The 21,560-nt window shown below is 47.0% G+C and overlaps 1 protein-coding gene across 5 annotated transcripts in view; it reads right to left on the bottom strand.

Moving 5' to 3' along the window:
• Nucleotides 1-21,560, bottom strand: part of INSC (INSC spindle orientation adaptor protein) — a 126,715-nt gene that overhangs the window by 72,958 nt on the left and 32,197 nt on the right. For all 5 annotated transcript variants that reach the window (XM_084893981.1, XM_084893980.1, XM_084893983.1 and 2 more), the window contains exon 2: nt 19,560-19,660. In XM_084893981.1, the coding sequence (XP_084750107.1) occupies nt 19,560-19,660 (101 nt within the window). The remainder of the gene's footprint in view (nt 1-19,559; nt 19,661-21,560) is intronic.

Below are 21,560 nucleotides of genomic sequence, written 5' to 3'. Positions count from 1 at the left end.
GCAGCTCAATGAATTTTCATGAGGTCAACATACCCGTGTATCCAAGAGCCAGACAAAGAAACAGAATAGTGCCAGATCCCAGAAGTCTCCCTGTGCCGCCAGCTGGTCACTCCCCAACCAGGACAACCAGTATCCTGACTTTTGATAGGACGCCTTCGTCTTTTGAGTAAGTTTCTTAACTTCTCTGCGCTGAGGCAGAGAACTTTTTTTTAAACAAAAAGTTTAAAACTTTTTGTTTTAAATAGCACCCATCTATAAAACAGAGTCATTGAACCCTCCACACCAGGGTGACGGAAGAATTAAATGGTGAATGTGAAGGACCTAGAACAGTGCCTGACACAAAGGAGATGCCCAAAATCTTACTTCTTTTTCCTTGCCCTTTCTCATATATAACGAGTTAGCACAATAGGGCTAACATCTATTTAGCACGCCCCACGTGGTGAGCACTGTGCTAAGTGCTTCACGTGGATTATTTTATTTACTTCTCAGGACAAATTTCTGAGCTAGGACCCATGGTTATCCCCATTTTTACAGACGAGGAAGCTGAGATGCAGAAAAGTAAAATCGCCAGGTGGATGTAGTAGCCCTGAGATTGGAACCCTGGTCTCCCTGACTTGAGTCTGCTCTTCACCTCTATGCTTTGCTGCTTCCCTCTCTGCTCACCCCTCAAAAAAGAAAAATAGAGGGCAGAGAGCAAGATGAGGCTGCCTTAACACAGGGAGGCAGGAAGGACCATTTCCAAGCAAGCGCTTCGGGGCAGCTTATGAGCAGTGGGAAGACGAAGGAAAGCTGCGAGCCCGACTCTGTCTAAGATGCCACATGGCCCTCGCTGGTTTGCTCAGTGGTTAGAGCATTGGCCCATGGACTGAAGGGTCTCGGGTTCAATTCTGGTCAAGGGCACCTATGTCAGTTGCAGGCTTGATCCTTGACCCCAGTCAGGGCACATGTGGGAGAAACATCTCACACTGATGTTTCTCTCTATCTCTCCTCCCCCCTTTCATTTTCTCTAAAAAAATAAATAAATGGAAAAAATATCCTTGGATGAGGATTAACAAAACAAAAAAACAAAACAAACAAACAAACAAAAATGGCGGGCAGACCAGGATCTGGGGCCCCAGACATGTAATTACTGCTTCCAGGCCACACCCACTCCTGGCTGTCCAGTGGCAGGAGCGACTTCCAGAGTGACAGCCTCTGAAATGAGAACAGACAGTGGACACCTTTGGGAAAAGAGGAATCTGGTTTTCTTTAAGAATGAGTTTAAATAACTTCTTTTTAGAGATTGTTAAACAGATACCTTCTCCTCCCCAAGTAGGAACCAAACACAGAAAAGACTAAATCGAGCCAACAAGTAAAGCCATGGATCCCTGCTTCCTCTCAACCCTTCTCAGGGGCTAGTCCCCAGCTCCTGCCAACGAGGCACATCCCACTGAGGTCCAAGGCCAACTCTGCCCAAGACACGGGAGGACATTAGGGACTCTGGACCACCAGCAGGTGGAGGGCACAACAGGTTGGCCGTTCAAGGCATCCCATCCCACCTGACTTCTCCCAGCATGTTTTTCACCCAAACTGCCCAAGATACAGCTAAACCATTATGATAACAATATAGCCGTGCTTAGCTTTAAAAAAAAAAAAAAAAAAAAAAAAAAAAGGAGAATAGGATGAAAAGCAGTTCTGAAATTACAGGAAAAGGGGAAGTAGATAAAAGCCACCCATAATAATAACAAAGTTTTACTGGACTCTTACGGCACCCCCCAAGGCTGTGCACTCATCATGCATTATTGTATTCGCATAGTAACCTGACTGAGTGCACACTGTTATTGGCTCCATTTCACAGATGAAAATGCGGAGGAGGACCAGGAGACTTACATGACTGAAGAGAGCCAGCACTCCATGCAAAGAGCCTGGTTCCAAAGACCGCACCTACCGACCACACCACCAAGTTCCTCCACTGGTCTCGCTCCTCCAGCAGACGTGGAGAGAGCCTCGATTTATCTGATTTATCTCAGCATCACCAGCACTCAGCATGGAGTCTGACACATAGTAGGCAGCAATAAATATTTAATCGAATCAAGTAAACCAAAGACTGCCTGGGAAACATCAAACATCGTGTGAGCCTTGCTACAGCAGCTGCAAGTATTTCCTGAGCTTGCAGAGTGTTACTCAAGATGAGCATGACTGCCCTGGCCTGGCACATAGGAATCCCCTGAGCTCACTCCTTTCTCTGTTCTGGAACTAGATTTCAGGATTTTCAGATTCTGTCTTTGGCTGGGATCTCAGGCAAAATATAAGTGAGTTCCCTGCACTATGGTAAAAGTGTGAGGGATGGGCAAGTAACAAAAGACAATAATAAACTTTTTGTTTTAAATAGAAATACTTAAAGCAGGTATTAGTAGAACCAGAGGCCTTTTTACAAATAATTAGAGGCCTGGTGCATGAAATTCATGCACTGGGGGGTGTCCCTCAGTCCAGTCTGCACCTTCTCCAACCTGACACCCCATGGGAGATGTCTGACTGCTGGTTTAGGCCTGATCCCACAGCCTAAACCGGCAGTCAGATACCCCTTTCACAATCTGGGACTGCTGGCTCCCACCACTCACCTGCCTGCCAGCCTAACAACTACCCTACCAGCATGATCAATGCCTAACTGCTCCCCTGCCAGCCCAATTGCCCCCAACTGCTCTTCCCTGCTGGCCTAGTAACTCCCAACTGCTCTCCCCTGCAGGCCTAGTCACCCCTAACTGCCCTCCCCTGCCAGCCTGATCACCCACAACTACCCTCCCCTGTCGGCCATCTTGTGCCAGCCATCTTGTGGCAGCCATCTTTGACCACATGGGGACGACCATCTTTTGTGAGGTTGTGAGGGACACTTTGCATATCACCTCTTTATTATATAGAATTTTCTAAACATTCCTATACTCCACTAAAGCAATGCTGTGGCTGGGCAGAGCTTGTACCCTTAGCAACCATTGTCCCGACTCTCAGAACTTTGAAATAGACAGTTTTCTGGTGAGGTGTGGTACATTTCCTCAAGCCCAGGGGAAGAAGCTGAAGGGAGAGCTGAGCTCTTCGGGGAAGTGTCTGCCCCACATGATACTGTAACAGACATACGATATTCTCAACCAGTTCAACCAGGTTTAAAACATTAAGCAGTGTCTCTCAGTCAATCCCGGATGCACCTGATTTCACAGAGCATGTTTGATGCTAATCGTGTGCCAGGCTTGTGCTGGTGATCATTGCCTGTCCTTGGAAAGCTCATGTGGTCCCAGAGAAGAGATGTAACTCAACCTCGCCCTCATCCCAAAACAGCCAGGAGTTTCAAGTATTTCTGGGAGTCCCCAGAGTTCATCTCATGTATACCCACCTCCACACACACACACACACACACACACACACACACACACAAAGACCAGTTCAGGCAGCCACAAGGTGGCATTGGACAACTGTCATCCTTTCTCCCTTCAGCACCTCACACTGGGTATCACTCTAGCTGCCAGGTCCTGCCAGGCCCGCCCTGCATAACCACCTTGCCTTCTGGGCAGTGCCATGCTGTCTGGACTCCACTAGTCATCTCTGGCTGTCACAGTCACCATCTCACTTACATATACACTTGCTGGGAATAACCATCCCTGACAGGCAGTGCTGTGTGTGCTTGTGATTATTGAAACTGTTTAAATTAAAGAAGCTGCCTCTGTCTTCTCCCTTCCTCTCTAAAATCAATAAGATTTTTTTTTTTAATAAAAGAAGCCCAGGTGGTGTGGCATAGTGGTTGAGCATCAACCCATGAACCACGAGATCAAAGTTTGATTCCCAGTCAGGACACATGCCTGGGTTGCAGTTTCGATCCCCAGTGTAAGACGTGCAGGAGGCAGCCAATCAATGATTCTCTCTCATCATTGATGCTTCCATCTCTCTTTCCTCCCTTCCTCTCTGACATCAATAAAATTCTTTAAAAAAAAGAAAAAGAAAAAGAAAGCTGTATCCTCAGAGCTTAGTTACTTAAAAGTCGGAGAAATAGGAAAAATTCAAGAAAGATGGCAGTGACGGCAGCATTGGTAGTTAATCTCTCCAAATCCCCACATAAGAACTGACACTCCAAACCCATTAGCCAATACTCTCCAAACCCCGTAGATAATATTTTACAACAAAACTAGATGGTCAAATAGCCCCACAAACCTCAAAATACAGGCAGGTGGGGACAAGCCCCCTACAACTGCAAGGCCTGCCTGCTGTCCTCTGTAGGAGAGGAAGAAGAGGGAAGCAAGAAGGTGGCATCTGATGAATGTGAGAAAGGAGAACCCCAAAGCAGCCACCAGGTATTGACCGGGAAGCACAGTAGGACAATTTGAGAACAGTAACTGAAACTCAGAGGAGGCCGGCCTCTCCGATGTCGGGTGAAAGCAAGACATCCTCTCAAAGCCAATCCAACTCCACAACCAAGTACCACCCTGGGGAGAAACTTCCGGGGTTAGAATGGCAAATGAGCAGGGCAGAGACGGCAGAGACAATGGATGCTCAGGTCCTCAGTGCGAGGACCAGAAGCAGCGCTGGAACTCTCAGAAGGCAAGACACGCACCATATTTTTGAATCCCACGCAAAAAAAAAAAAAAAAAAAAAAAAAGATGATGAAGCTCTGTGCATGGAGAGCAGCTTTCCTGAACCCTGCCTCCCTCTGAATGCTGGCGGTGATTGCGGTGACGCTGGAGAATAATTATGCCAGAATAATTAAAAAGATAAAATCAGCAGGACCCAGATTCTGACTCATATGGATAATGAATAACTGGAAATAAAGATGTGTTGTGGGGGTTTTTATTTTACTTGAGTTGCTGAGTGCATTAGAAGAAACAAGCTTGGAAAACAGGAAGAGGAGTTCGGTTTGAGTCCCACAGGTGAAGTCTAATGGGACCACTGTCTCCTCTTTTGAGGATGTCAGTCCCTCTCACAAACTGGACCTCCCCCAAAAAACTGCATCCCTACAACTTCCAGGCACTCCCAGCATCCTTGCAGAATGGCATCCTTCATGCTTTCACAATCCCCACCCTGAATATCCATTCATTCACTCAGTAAATACTTCCTTAGTGCCTACTATGTGCCCAAACCTGTTCTAGCTGCTTGGGGTACATTATAAACAAGTATAAGACCCCTGCCCCTATGAAGGGTACCTCATAGCCAGGGAAAACAGACTATAATAAATTTAACAGTATATGTGACAAGCCAATAACTTCTATTAGAATGTAGAATCAGGACCCAGTTGGCATGGATCAGTAGTTGAGGATCGATCTATGAACCAGGAGGTCCATGGTTCAATTTTTAGGCACATGCCTGGGTTGCAGGCTGGATACCCAGTGTGGGATATGCAGGGGACAGCCGATCAATGGTTCTCTCTCATCATTGATGTTTCTCTCTCTCTCCCACTCCTTTCCTCTCTGAATCAATCAATAAATATTTATGTATATGTATATATATATATATGTATATATATATATATACATATATATATGTATATATATTTTTTTAAAGTAGAGTCAGAACTTACATGCATTTATACATAACCCATGACACAGACAATAGTGAAGGGCTGGGAAGAGACTAGGAGTGGAGTGGAGAGGCTCAATGAGAGCAAAAAGGGGACAGCTGTAATACTTTCAATAATAAAGATCCTTTAGCCGAAGCTGGTTTGGCTCAGTGGTAGAGTGTCGGTCTGCAGACTGAAAGGTCTCGGGTTCGATTCCGGTCAAGGGCATGTACATTGGTTGCGGGCACATCCCTGGTGGGGGGTGTGCAAGAGGCAGCTGGTCGATGTTTCTCTCTCATCAACGTTTCTAGCTCTCTATCTCTCTCCCTTTCTCTCTGTAAAAAATCAATAAAATATATTTTAAAAATATATATAAAAAATAAATAAAGATCCTTAAAAAAAATAGAAAGAAAGAAAGAAAGAAAGAGAGAGAGAAAGAAAGAAAGAGAGAGAGAAAGAAAAGAAAGAAAGTGGAGTCAGAATAAGTGGGGAAAAGATTGTCCATGTGGGGAGCAGGAAGGTAATGGCCACTTTAAATAAGTGGTCAGGGTGGGGCCTTTGGGAACATAAGACTTAAGTAAACTGTCAAAGAGGTTAGAGAATCAACTAAGCTGAAATAGGGACACGGGCATTCAGGCAGAGGGAACAGACAGGCAGAGGCTCTCAGTGGGAGTGCGCCTGGTTTGTTCGGGGAAACACTATGGAGAGAAGTGGGCTAGCATGCCTAGAGCGAGGGGAAGGTGAGAGGACGTGCCCTCGGAGAAGGGACTCGGGCTAGGCCACGTCGGAAGACACTGCCAGCATGCTGGGTTCCATGCTAAACACACAGGAGAATTCTTTCTGAGTCATCAGATGGCAGCTGGGTCCACCTGACCTCTCTCTTCAACCCAACCTGGAAGGCTCTCTGGCGAAAGAAGGGCTTTATAGAAACAACACAGGTTGTTTTGGAATGCCTTCACCTCTGATGGATGCAGCAAAGTCTACACTGTTTACTAAACAGTTAACTTGAGCATAATTATTTATGCAACGAGCTATAAATAATTTACAGTGTGGTTAAGGTATTAAGTTCACCCCCTCCTCACTAAGGCCCTGAAGCCCCAAGCCAGCTGTGACTAAAGGAAATGTCGCTTCTCTGAGTTTGTTCAAATCGTCCAGTGCTGTCATTACCCTGCTTCTGATCCACCTCCGAACCCCACGCTGAGCAGCCTCGGCACAGGCCTCTGTGCATCGGGGCTCCTGTGTAAGGAGCAGACCATTCTCCAGACCTAACTCCGAGTTCACACGTCAAGTGCAGAGTCTCCCTGGGGTCTGGTGTTGGACAGCTCACAGCAGTCCTGCTCCCGACCAGCTGCTGATCCATCTGTGCAGCATGGGAGCCAGAGAACCAGGAAGGAGGCTTTCTCTCCTTCAATGGATTCTGCAAAAAGCCTCTTGCATCCACCTGATACCCTGGGGTTAGCCTCTTTCCCTCTGTGATCCCATGTTCTCTACCAACCCTTGCACTGACCCTCTGCTCCAAGCCGGTAGCACTGGCATTTCCTGATTGTTCCCCAGAAATCCCCAACCTAACAACGTAGTGGCTTGGTCCCACATTTCCAAATCCCCAGGAATGCTGGGGAAGGGGCAGTGGGCCCCACCGTACACCAGGAGTAATCTGTGAAGGGGCACGAACAATATTACTTTGCGCTATCCACTTCTCCACTCTAAAAACCCATTCAAAAAAAAAAAAAATCTAGCTCATTTCCAAGCTTGCAATACAGAAAGCATTATTGAGTTCTTTTCTGTATGCCGGGCACATATCAAGTGCTTGCATATACGATATCTACTTTGTATTCACAGCCAGATTTCTTTATTATCCTCATTTTACAGAGAAGGAAAAGAACGGAGGCTCAGAAAGGTGCCTCCAGCTAATCAATGGCAGAGCTCAGGCTTCCATCCAGGCCCGCCTGGCTCCAAAGCCCCGGCCGCCTCCGCAGTCTGTCCGGCTCCCTGAGGCAGTGGGCTGTTTTTTGTTTCAGAAAGTTAAGAAAGATGAAGTTAGTTCAGGTAACTTTCCAGCCCCATGAGCCAGTGTGTGCATTTGACAACCGCCTCCTCTCGGTGACTCAGAGCTCATCATCTCTCGCTGTCGAACACTGGCATTTCAAGTGCCCTCAGAGAGCGCGGGGCGCTCTGAACATTTCCTGGCCTCTATTAGCTCAGCAGCAACTCATTCTCAGCATCTAAAAAGGATACATTGTGCGTTGCCAATGTACGCAGGAGAGTCAGCGTGACGCTGCTAGCAGCAAGGACACCTGAGGCGGAAGCAGCATCTGGTCCATGGCTACCCCTGGCAACCCCTCACCAACTGTGCGTTCTACAGGATGCTTGCCCTCTCTGAGCCCCAGTCCCTGACCTGCCTTCTCCCTCAGTTCCAACCACTGTGCCAGCCACGGTTTCAGTCCCTCTGCTGTGACCTCCAGCCTCCAGTCTTTGCACATACAGACCCCCCTCTCTCCATCTCCTTTTCGCCTTGCTGATGCCTGTGCAGCCTCGAAATCCCAGCCTACATGTCCCCTCTGACGCATGTTTCTCTGGCTCCTACATGAGCTTATGTCCCATGTTCCACACGTGTCTGCAATACCCTGTCTTTCCCCCATCCAGAGACCAGTGTTTAACGTCTTGATCAATATCTGCTGTGTCCACTAGACTGCAAGCAAAGGAGGGCTGTGTCTGCCATGCCTTCCTACTTGCCACCTCTAGCAATGCAGATGCTCAGCGTCTGTTTATAAAAACCGAATTAAGTATCAAATGGGAAGGACAAGAATCTACACAGTTGTACTGTCTGTCTCATTGGGTGGTGTGAGGGTCAAGGAAAAGAAATCCATAATAGTTACTGCTAACGTTTACTGAGGCTGGGCCCTGTGCCAGCTATCCTGTGGTCGGCTTCGTGTGTGTTATCTCACTTAGCTTTCACAACAACCCTGTGAGGAGGGGCCTCGTCGTATCTCACTTTTAGAGATGAGGAAACTGAAGCCTGGAAATCACCTAGCTTGTGAGTGGCCAAGTTTGGCTCTGAACCCAGCCCATCGGGCTCTGGACCCTATGTCCTTGATGTTACTCCAAGTGGCATGTTAGTACGGCCAGGTGAAATTATAACGGCACACTCACAGGCACTGAGTCAGACTCAGCTGCCCTCAACCTTCATGGTTAAACACGGGGCCTGGTATGTTTTGTTCTCCTCCTTACTTTAAGGCTGTTCTTTTCATTTGCTGAAGTGAAACATTTAAGAGAATTCACAGATCTAATATGCTAGTTGCCACCCTGATACCCTCCGTGTGGTTCTAGAAAATGCAGGTGAGAATACAGAAGCCACCACGAGAGGGCGACCAAGAGCAAGTCCATCCTGTCTGCAGGGCTGTGGAGCCTCATCAGCCTCTAGACCCCACCAAGGAGACCCCTCTCCTCCACCACACGCTCGCTCTATCCCCAAGCCTCAGGCCCTGACCAAGGGTTCTCTATCCCAAATTGTGGGAAGACTCCTTCATGCTGGGCTGCACTGGCTGGGCTGCCCTCCAGAAGGGCCCCCAGACCCAGTGAGAAAGACTGTTATTACCCCCACTTACAGACCCCAAGACTTCTGTCGGGAGAGGTCACACAGTGAGTAAGTGGTGGGGCCATCACTCAAACTCAGTCTCTAGAGTCTGGCGTCTCCGCTCTTATCAACCGATCACCGCGGGGCCATGGGCCACCGCAAAGCTGGGAGCAGGAGCCTGGGATCCTAGCAAACAGGGCCTGACTTCGCCTGGGAATGTGTACACAAAGGAAATGACATTTGCCGGTTCTTAGACAAGGAGAGTTGGCCAGGAAGACAAGGACAAAACGATTTCCACATAAATGTGAAAAGGCCTTGAGGTATAAAAATAGCAATACCACAAGAAGTCTCATTGGACTCAGGCAAGCGTCCGGGGGCCCGTGAGGGAGGGGCCAGGAAGGGGCCTAAAGGGAAAAATAGACACCCATGGATCCAAGACCTTGACATGATTCGGAATTTGAATGTAATGCTGAAGGCAGTTTGGAGCCACGGAAAACATCTCAGAGCAGGGCAGCGACATAACTAGGCCGAGAGTTAGTAGAAAATGAAAAATGAGCCAGAGCAGATAGGAGGATGGCCTGCTGGGAGATGATGGTTATAAAACAAGGAGAGGCCAAAACCGGTTTGGCTCAGTGGATAGAGCTTCAGCCTGCAGACTGAAGAGTCCCAGGTTCGATTCCGGTCAAGGGCATGTACCTTGGTTGCGGGCACATCCCCAGTAGGGGGTGTGCAGGAGGCAGCTGATCGATGTTTCTCTCTCATCCATGTTTCTAACTATCTCTCTTCCTTCCTCTGTCAAAAATCAATAAAATATATTTTTTTAAATAATAATAATAAATAAAATAAGGAGAGGACAGAAGCCAGAAGGCAGTGGTGTGGGATAGGAAAAGCAGATGACCTGGAGGGACATGAGAAAACGTGAGGGTGAACAGAAGGACAGAGGAAGGCGCCCTCGGGTTTCTAGTCTGGGTGAAGGCATTGCCCTGGCCGAGACAGGAAGCCCACCCTGGGAGGAGCTGGGGCTTCATTTTGCTTGGTTTCAGGGTGAGGCACTATGACAAGTGGGATGTACAAGGTCACGGCAGAAGGAGCCAGGCCCTGCCGAGAGGTCCACCAAAGAGGCCCCACACTTTCCCGGAGAAGGAGGGGACCAGGCCTGGTGAGCCCCACGTGGCCCCACCACGTGCCAGTCCACTCCCAGACTCAGTCACCATGCCGCCACATAATGATCTGCTCGTCTCAATTTGGAGAGTCTAGGGACCGTGGCTCATTAAGGTTGGCCCGTGTTCGTGTTGAGCATCCCGTAATTGCATAGCTTGCCTGACTCTGTCATTAGCTTTCTGGTCCTCTGGGTTCCACCTCTTCTATTGGATTTGCTATTAGCCCTAATATATAAAGTCTGGTTAAACTGGGCAGCTCCTGCTGTGCGGTGGGGGCTGCTTGCTGTCCCTGCACCTCGCAATTCCCAGTGGCTCAATTGTCTTAAGCAATGAGCTTCAAGGTGCCATTTCACTGTGCATGAAATCTTTCCTTTGCAAGTGCAGTTGATTGCTCTGATTACTCACCCAGAGGAAGGAAACTGAAAATTGAGGTCAAAGCAGATGGACTGGCGATGAATCACATTCCCTTCGTGGAGCCGCAGGGTCTCCAGCCAAAGAGCTGGAGGGGCCAGGGGCCAGGACCGGGGTTGAGTTTCCTCTGCCTCCACAGTGAACTAGAATCTGAGCCTGATGCCATAAACATTGCCCCATGCCGGGGAGCAGGGAGAGCATCCCAGAGTGGGGCTGCTGTGAGGTACTCAGCAGAACCCCTGAGATAAGCAAATGCCTAATCCCCGAGTAACCCCACTCCTTGCTCTCTGATGGCAGCTTTCCTGGAACATCTGGAAGGAGGTGACAAGCCTCAGAACCTGGGCTTTCTGGAGTCTGGCAGATTCTAAACACAAAGCCAGATGTGACCACAATCATCTCCACATACCAGCTACTGGCCGGATGCATTTTTTGTAAGCTGGATTTATTCAGGGTGGAGTTGGTGTAAGAGAAGGGAGTGGCATAGTAACAGACCAAGAAATTGCTGTATGCAACAGTGGGCTCCCTAAAATATTTCTAAAGTCATAGGGAATTAACTGCCCACACAGCAAGCAGAGAGGACTATCAACAATAGAGTGCCTCTGTGTATCAAGCATTCTCTCCTTTAGCCCTTATATCTGTCACATGGTTGGAGATTACCATCCCATTTTACAGATTTAGAAACTGAGGCTTAGAAACATTAGATAAGTTGTCCAAAACTCACTGCCAATAGTGACAATAAAAGTAAAGTTATTGAATGCTTATTACATACTAGGGACTGTGTTAAGGGCTTGATTCAATTGTAATTATTCACTTAACCTTCAAAACAATTCCATGAGCCTCATATTACTGAGATTTGTTAGGTTAAATGACTTGACCAAGGTCATTCAGTGGATAAGTATAAATAAGAACCTAGGAAGTCTTGCCCTAACTGGTTTGGCTCAGTGGATAGAGCATCAGCCTGTGGTCATAAGGGTCCCAGGTTTGATTCTGGTCAACGGCATGTACCTTGGTTGCGGGCACATCCCCAGTAGGGAGTGTGCAGGAGGCAGCTGATCCACGTTTCTCTTTTATCAATGTTTCTAACTATCACTCTCCCTTCCTCTCTGTAAAAAAAAAAAAATCAATTATATATATATATATATATATATATATATATATATATATATATATTATAATAAATATATATATTTTAAAAGAACCTAGGAGGTCTAAGACCAGAGCTTGCTTTTGACCATCATACTAGGCTCTCTGATTTCTTTAGAAATTTAGGTGCTATTCTCACCCTCAAATCCATAGTCAGAGCTCTTTCTACTATGCTAGACTACCCTCTGCGACATATCAACGCCCTTTTAAAGCTTGTGATGATTTAGACCAGCAGTCACCAACTTTTCAGACCTCATGGGCCACCAGTGGTCCACAGACCACCGGGTGGTGACCGCTGACTTAGACTGTGGTATATCTAGTCGTTTTTCAAACCCTGTCTCATTTCTTTCTGGAAGAGAATTGTTTATACATTGTTTCATATCAAGACAAAATTTGTCAGATGCCTGTGGTCCCATCCACATCTGACAAGTTTATGCCAGAAGTACTGCCAGAGCAGGGAGCCAGAAAGACCATGCACTCAAGGTGGGAAGTAACCCTCTCAGGACTCCAGCTGCAAAGAGTTCTCCCCACCCCCTCACTGGCCTTGCTCTGCCTCTGCTTCTGTCCTTAGATTGCCACCATCATTCATCAAATCCCTTCACTGGGGGAAGGTAACAGTGCCTCAATCTTCAGATGCCAATTTTCCAGTTCAACAGATTCATACCTTGCTCTCAACCCCCCACACCAGCTGCTGGTACCAGTTCATCACCCCCAGCTAATGCTGCTGGCCTGGCATCCGGTGTTCCCCAAATGTTGGAGGTCAATAGTTTATGGAAAGCTCTGCCTACACTCTTGTTGGTTTGTTTTAGCCTTTTTTCACTTAAAATGGACTTCAATTGCTCCTTCAAAGTCTAGAGTATGGATGTCTCTGTCTTACTCTAGTCCACCTACTGTGTGAAGTGGTGAATTCTCCGTAAGGGAACACTCTGCTATGCTGAGAACACTTTGTAATGGCCCCCAACCCTTACTAAGCACCCCAATGTGTCAGGTACTGGGCTATGTTGCTAGGATTACAGAGGGAAGATGATGAAAACAAGTTCTCCAAGAAGGTAGGACCTTGTCATGCAAATGACATGTTCCCTCCACCAAGCACAGCACCTGGTACACCATAGGCACTGGATACTATTTACTGAATGAATGAATGACTATAAATAAGCAATTGTGGCCCACTGTTCTTCACATGGCATTTGGAGGTAAGCACCATGAATTTTGGAAGCACAGAGAATGGAGGCTTAGCCCAAGCTAGGCTCTCTGAAAAGGCTCCCCAGGCCAGCACTGAAGTTTGCCTCAAGTTCACCAGTGGAAGAAGCAGAGGGTTCCCACAGAAGAAGCAAACAGCATGTGCAAATGAGTGATGGCATCAGACCACACGCTGAGAAAATGGCAAGTTGCTAAGTATAGTCAGAGGGGTGAAGATGAAGTCAAAAGCAAGGATTGCAAGTCACGAAGCATGTGGGAGTGCTGGGATTTATAGATTTATCTGTTTTGTAACCCATCAAAGGAGGGCAACCTATTCCTCTCCAAAGAACACTTCTGAATATACCAAAAGCTCCCATAAAACCTGAACTGGACTCAGCCTCAGAATCTGGAAGGGACTCCCAAGTTGGTAGGTCTTTCAACTTCCATGCCAGCTACAAAGCAAACCCTAGACCTCTGTGCATGTCATAGGAAGGAATAGAAGACTTGTTTTGGTCAATGGGATTGCTTTCCCAGCCCTGAGGCATTGGACTGGGTTGTTTTGTTTTGTTTTGTTTTGTTTTGTTTTTTCCAGAAAAGGGAATAGACTATCCAAAACTCACTCACAGACTTCCAGAATAGTAAAGGCTGGGAGGGTCCCTGGGGAATCTTGTCTCCTCCTCATCCTCATACAAAGAAACTAACACTCAGAGAGTGGGGAAGTCGCGGGCGGGGGGGGGGGGGGGGGGGGGGGGGGGGGGGGGGAAGCCCCATGACACACAGCAGGTAAATAAAAAGCATGGCCAGGAAGAAAGGGAGGGAGTCTTTGCCTCTTAGTATCTGCTCCCCACTGCATTCTATTCTTCAGCAACAGTCTGCATAATAAAACTGCAGTTTTTTCCCAGTGAATTTAAAACTAAAGACTGAAAACATTTTTGAATCACTATTCTTTAGAAGGAAAAAAAAAAATATGCCTCTCCAGCTCTCTGACTCCATCAAGCAATTAAACCTTTGGCTTTCACTCAGAAAGAGTATTTAAATTAATGAAGATAAAACGCTAGTTTACTCTTTCCCTCTAAGCAGCAGTTTTCTTAAAAAAAAAAAAAAATGAGAACAGCTTGCTGGAAGTAGGAATATTTTGGAGGAAAAAAACAAAATCTAAGCTAATCCTCACAGTCACCTGAGACCCCTCATTCATCAAACATTTATTGAACACTTATTCATTCAACCACTTACTGAGCTCCTACTGTGTGTATTCTAATCTTCACAGGAGCACAGATATGAATTCAGCCCTCAGGACATTTATCACTGAGCAGGAAAGATGACATGTACATAAATCATTATTGTACTACCCAGGGCCTGGCCTAAAGTTCTTAGCCCAAACTTATTCGCATGAATGAGTGAATGAATGAAATGGTGTCTGTTACAGATCATTGCTAATGAGAATTACTCCGGGGCTTGGACACAGAGCTTCTGGGACTTCCTGGAGGCTGGGTGGGAGAATGAGCTTTAGGAAACAGCCCAGAGAAGGCAGGACTCCACAAAGGGCAAGAGGAAGCCTGAAGAGCATTTTGGCGGCTCAATTCCCTTCTCTGGGCCTCCGTGTCCTCATCTTGTTATGAAGGGATGACACAGATGAGCTCTGAAGCATATCCAGCATCAATGTTCCGTGTTTCTATGATCCCAGTTCCCAGCTCTGTGTTGCATTTAAATCTAACCTCTCTTCTTAAAAATAACTGTTGAATCACTATCCCTCTGCCTTCCCCGGGTCACGCCCTTTGTCTCTGTGGATTTCTCTTGGGAGATGTTGAGAAGGGAGGGAATTTGACTCTAACTTTGATTGACCTTCCTGTTGGTTTAAACAACAGAAAAATATCCAATTATCCCATTGACAATTACAGCCTGCAAAGTCCACCGCAGGCCCAGAAATCAGCCGGGCAGCAGAGAACCAGCCACAGACCAGGGGCACACACATGCAAGCCATTATCTACTTGGAGACAGGCTGGCCGTGTGACGGTCCCCGCTGGCTCAGGAAGCTGGAGGGCTCCTGGCCAGCAGGCCAGCGGTGATCCAGGAGGCTGCTGGCCACTAGCTGCAGTTGCACTCCCCCATCCCAGCTCATCTCATAAGGTGAGGGGTCCCGGATGAAAGAACCAAGGTGTATACTTGCTACAGATCCAGGCCTCATCAGGTCAAGAGATAAGTCAGTGAGTTCCATAGTAAGGGACCGTGCCCTATTTGGTTAACAATATAAGCAACGCACAAGGCATGTGATCTGCACCGAATACATTACTTGTATTTATAGGAAAAATTTAGTTGAAGGCTAATTAATACACAAGTAGCTGAATAAAGGGGTGAATAATTTGCTTGTGTCATGCTCCCAGGAATACTGTGGGAAAGACAGACTGGATCGAGGATGGGCCAGTGCTCAGGCTCAAGCTCCCTCTGGGAGCTTGTATCAAGCTCTGCTCCTTCCCAGCTCCGTCCTCGGCAAATCACTTCACCGCTTCCAGCCTCAGTTTCCTCATGGGGTGAATGTTGTATGTGCCGCTCCAATTCCTCTAAAAGGAAGGACTTGTTGCCTCTAGCTGCTGGGAGTATCATTAGCAAACAGCCTCCATCTAGACACACAGCAGCCACAGTCTCCTGCTCTCCAGAGAGCTGATCACCTGCCCTCTTCGCTGCCACTCGTAAATCCTTGACTCTCCAGGGAGGTATTTGGACCTGAGCTGCCAAGCTTTCCACTACTGAAGGATGGAGGGAGGGATGGTTTCTGTCGCCGAGACGGCTGGTGAAGTGTGGGTTGTGCACTGCCAACCACCCTGCACCCTAGAGAGACCTTCCTTCTTGAACCCCAGTATTTACTCAAACTTTTAAAGTAGCGATCACTGCCACCCTGTTATAGAAGACGAAACTGGTGCTTACATGGCTTTCGGGCCAGCCAAGGGCACACAGCTGGTAGGAAGCGAAGCTGGGAGTTGAGCCCAAGTCCAATTCCAAAGCCTATATGCTGTCTCCACTTAGGCCCACATTAAAGTTTCCAAGAGCAGGGTTTTGTACTTTGGCTTCCTTATTTTATTGCTTTTAAATATGAAAGTTTCCCAGGAGTTTCAGATACAATCAGAGTTACAAAGCCTATCACATCGCCTCCTAACACCCATGTCAGTTCAGCATAGGATCCCAAGCCCTGGCCAGGGACACTGTTGCTCCTCGCCCTCTACTCTCACCCAGGAACCTGCACCTAGAAAAGCCCTTTTGATGCTATCTACTCTAATAAAAGAATAAGATGCAAATTGACCATACTTTCATGACACCCACCAGCCAATCAGGAGTGAGTATTCAAATTAACCCAACAAAGATGGCAAATTAATTTGCATACACAGGCGCAGAGCAGTGGGGGGGCAGGGCAGGATGCTTGCGTTCCACAGTGCCCCGGCTGCTCCAGGCTTCTGGGCAGCGTGGGAAGGCAGAAAGGCAGTCACCAGCAGCCAGGGGAAGGAAGGCCCATTCTTGCACATATCTTCATGCATTGGGCCTCTAGTTTACTTAGAAGGGTCTCAAAAACAAAAAGTCTGACCCCTGTTGAAACCAGTTTGGCTCAGTGGATGGAGCGTTGGTCTGCGGACTGAAGGGTTCCAGGTTTGATTCCGGTCAAGGGCATGTACATTGGTTGCAGGCACATTCCCAGAAAGGGGTGTGCAGGAGGCAGCTGGTCAATGTTTTTCTCTCATCGACGTTTCTAGTTCTCTATCCATCTCCCTTCCACTATGTAGAAAATCAATAAAATATATATTTTTAAAAAACAAAAAGCCTGACTCATATGATTCACCCAGGCTGCTGGATAGTCCCACACAACTTCGCAGCCTTTGTTTGTTTTGTATATTGAGGTGAACATTGGCACCACAGAGTGAAATTGAGTTTCAGTGGAACACAACAGAAAGAAGCCAATTATCTAACATGAATTATTTATCTGGGCACAATAATCATGGTGTTGTTCCCCATGACAGAGGCCTCCGCAATTTGGAACAAGAGGAAAGAAGAGGTGGATGCATTGTCTGCCCCCAATGCAGCCTCAGATTCAATGAATTAGCCCTCCCACATCCTGTGAATATACATGAATCTTCTCTGTGAGCGTGGCCTATACACCTGCCCCCAGAGCGCACATGATTGATACGTTGGTGGGCACAGGGATTTTGTTCCCCCAGTGTTATGGGAAAGCCTGCCAATTTCAGGCTATGGCTATATCAGAGGAAATACCATCTTCTCTTTGCAGCCTACCCTGTGAGGATGAAGACATTCTAAAAAAGCATTTCCTCAGGTTGCAAGGCTTGTGGCCAGCCAGAACCCATGAAGTCATCTTAGCTCAGAGTTTTCCTGTCAAGGTATCTGCTATATAATGTCAACTAGAAGCCCTATCCTGCCTCCAAAAGTATACAGTATTCCCCTTTATCTATGGGGATACATTCCAAGGCCCCAGTGGGTGCCTGAAACGGTGAATAATAGCACCAAACCCTAGGCATACTGTTATTTTTTTTACTCTATGCATACATAGCTATGGTAAAGTTTAATTTATAATTTAGGCACAGTAAGAGATTAACAACAATAACTACTAATAAAATAGAACAAAATCCTGTAGTAAAAGTTATGTGAATGTGGTTTCTCAAAATATCTTGTTGCCTTGACCTCATCCTTCCCTTGGTGATGTGAGATGATAAAATGCCTATGTGATGAGATGAAATGAGGTGAAGGGATGAGGGAGGCATTGCCATGGCCTTAGGCTAAGAGTAACCTTCTGATGATACATAATAAGCACTACATGGCTCCTCTTTGGCAGGTGGAAATTGCCAGCATCAAGACTCTTTCGCTTTAAAATAACTTTTAAGGTGACTATTAAAATAAGTTGCTGGAACACAAGCACCACAGGAGGCAATCTGATAACTGAGACAGCTTCTTAGTGACTAATAGGCAGGTAGCGTCTCCGGCCAGGACAAAGGGATGACTCATGTCCCAGGCGAGACCGAGGAAGACAGCACAAGATTTAATCGTGATACTCGGAACATCACACAATTTAAAACTTATGAATTGTTTATTTCTGAAACTTTCCATTTAATATTTTCAGATCTCGGAAGACCACGGGTAAATGAAATCTAATTTCTAAATCATTTTTGTGTGATTTAATTTCCTTTTATCCTTATAACTTCTGGGGAGGTTGGAAGTGGGGAAAAGATATCAGTGGTTCCCAGAAGCTTGGAAGGGCGCCAGGAGCTGATCCACCTTGGCCCCCGTGCCCTACTCCGGGGAGCTATTCCTCTTCTGAGGAAGCTGACATTGATGGAGCAGCTCCCATGTCAGGCAGGTGCTTTATGCAAATTATCCTAAACGCTCATAACAACCCGATGATGTAAGCATAAATATCTCCCTTTCATAGATGAAGAAATGGAAGCCCAAGGTTACAGCTAGTAAGTAACAGAACCAAGAATCAAGTTGAGACTCTCCCAACTCCTAACCACTGTCCTAACTGCCCTGTGAGGACAGCTTCCTCACCCCCGCACAAGCTCTGATCTGACCATCCCGGATCCATGAGGCTCTGTGGAGGTGTTCCAAAGTACTACTGTCAGAGCTGCTACCGCCCATCTGGATCCATAAGTATGGCCCTCCCTCCGGGTTGGCACTGGGGCTGTAAGACTAAGAGTCTGCTTCATCTACATCAGTTCCACTTTCTTCTTCTGGCTTACAATATTAGGCTGCTGAGAGTGTCTGTCTGTGATGGCTTATTTTCTCAATGAGGTCACTTGCTAAGAGAGATCAGAGGAGGGATTGCTGGAAGAACTCCCCAAGATCACCTACATGAGCCACAGAGGGCCTCTGAGATACAGCAGGCCCTCATTACACCATTGTTCCCCTGGTGTAGCTCTCTCTGTATGACGGACACTTATTTATATTAACTCATTTAATCCACACATCAACCCTATGAAGTAGTACTATTATCTCCCCATTTGACACATGAGGGAACCAAGATGCTGAGAAGGCACCTCTGGGACCACGAGTCTCTCCTTTCCCCAACTTCATCATCTGGGTTTTACCTGTTTAGTGCATTCCTCCCTCCCTCACCCCCCTGCCCCTCTACTGCCCAACTCAGGGCAACCGTCATTTTTCAAGGACCAGCTCTGAGCTCACTTCTCTCCCTGGAGCTCTGGAGAAAGAGAAAACACTTAAAGGTAGACTGACCCTTCTAAAAGGCTCAGAGAGGACCTTCACGAACCCTGAGGGCCCCCAGTGACTCCATCCTCCTGGCCTAGGAAGGATCAGGAATCTCCTCTGGGGTCCTCTATCTTAGCAGCACACCCTACGTGATTCTTTGCTTCACTGTCTGCCTGGATCTTAGACTGTAGCTCCTTGGGAGATAGGATGTGCCTGACTCCTCCATGCCGCAAGGCCCAGTTCCATGCATATTTGCTGAGTGAACCTGGCATCCCCAACACCTTGTCCTAAGCTTCCTCCCCGGGACGTTGCATGGAGAGGGCACCACCTGTGATCTTGGGACCCAGATCTGGCCCTGAGAGTCTGCTGTGGGACTTACCGCTGACCCGGGAGGGTGATGGAGTCCACCTGGCGGCCTCCAGGCAGCGCCATCATGTTGATCCCAATCTGCAGCAACGCCTGCCCACAGCGGTCGGGACCCTGGAAAGAGAAGGGAGGATGGGGTCAAAAATATAGGATGCCCCGAGAGAGGAGACCCAATCACTTTCTCTCCTAGATCCTGGCCACAAGGAGTCAAGGCAGTTGTGGAGGAAAAAACTCCTAACCCTCCTCTGCTTTTTGAACCATTTAATGCTCTACTGTCCTCACTCAAGTACTACAAGACTTTGATATTGGTTCTAAGTCCCTAGCCCACTATGAACTTCTGCAATCTTTTATCCCATTGCCAAATATGTGCCTGACCCATTTTGCTTTGTACCAAATATTGGACCACAGGGACCAGCAAGCATAACAGGAGGAAAACGTATACTTAAGTCTATGGTTTATCTGAAATTCACATTTAACTGGGCATCCTATATTTTTGCTAAATCTGGCAACTCTACATGCTAATTCCCTAACTGTATACCATCACAGCACTGGGTTATTCACTTTGATTATGCCTGGAAAATGTGACTCTGTAATGAGCATGGTGGTTGCTTCCCAAAATCCATTCCACTTCAGATGACGTAATTTCACCCAGACTGCCAGTAATTGGTTCAGAGTGCTTCTAGGAAAAATGTTCTCCTAACTTCAAACTGGATTTCTCCCATCGAATCTGAACAAGGAAAGAATATCATTCCATTGCTGCTAGAAACCATCTTGCAATCAAGCTGGAGAACCATCTAGATGGAGAAGAAAGGTCTTTGATCCCTGAACCCCTGAATAATTGAACCTGGAGTTGGGCCCACCTCTAGGCTTCCTGTTATGTAAGATAATGAAGTTGTTGTGTAAGTGAGGATTTGGGTTCTCTGCAGACAAAAGCAGGCCGACTGATAAAGGGGAACCAGTCCCAGGGGCTCCAGTCCCAGCACTGAAGACCCACTTGGCTTGCCTGTGCTTCACAAGTTGGATCAAGACAATAGCATCCTTCTTCCCCCATAGAACAAGCTGCCCACCCCTCTGTCTCCTCCTGCCTTGCCTTGTGTCTTCCCCAATCCTCCCTCTCTGCCAGCTCCTTCTCTGAACCAATAAAGAAGCCTTCCCTGTGGGAAATGGAGATTCTATCACTGTTGCCTGGGCAAAGTAGTAAAAGAAAGGGATGGCTGTCCCCTGACATGCCCTGTTTTGAGGACAGCAGATTCCAAGACATTCAGAAAAAAACAACAACAACAACACAAGAATGAACTGGTGGAAAGATACAGCGGGGATGGGCAAGCTAAGTAAGCACAGAAAAATTAAACTCGTACTCTGTGGTTACAGTGACCCTTATGAGAAAAGAGCAGAGGAGGACTTTTAATAGTGATGTGGCTGGACATAAAGTACCCCTTATGGTGCTTGGAATAAAGAACGCATGTGTCCATCGAAAAAGTATGGGGAGGCAAGGGCCCAGAATAAACTAAGGCTTTGGTTAATTCCAGGGACTCACTGCCACTGTGGACCCCACTAGACTGTGAGCCCTTCAAGAGCAAGAACCACTTGCAAGCACTCTATGTTGGCTATTGAAAGAAGGGGTGGAATAGATTTTTAATACCTTTATGTTGAGCCCTAATAGCTATTTCACAGAACTCTATAACAATGATGTGAGATAAAGTAACAGAGATGTGAGCTAAATAAGTAGAAGCTGTTATTATTATTGTGTCCTGGGAGTCTGCTGTGTGCTCAGCCTCGTGATCAGATAAAGGCGATGGGGGAAATGAGATGAAGTGTATGAAGCCTCTCGAGCAGGGACAATGTGCGTCACTGGTGTCAGCTTTGCTATTTCTACCATTACCATCGTTATTAAGAAAATGTATTTTGGGAACCCAGTGAGTCACTCACCTGAAAAGTATGACACAAAAGAAAAAGTTAGAAATAACAAAATTCCCCTTGTGATGTGTCTGACTAAAGAACCAGAAAGTAATAC

Source organism: Pipistrellus hanaki, assembly GCF_964339955.1.
Source record: "Pipistrellus hanaki genome assembly, chromosome: 9".
NCBI lineage: Eukaryota > Metazoa > Chordata > Mammalia > Chiroptera > Vespertilionidae > Pipistrellus > Pipistrellus hanaki.
The sequence above is the reverse complement of the archived record's forward strand: the minus strand, read 5'-3'. Positions and strand labels throughout refer to the sequence as shown.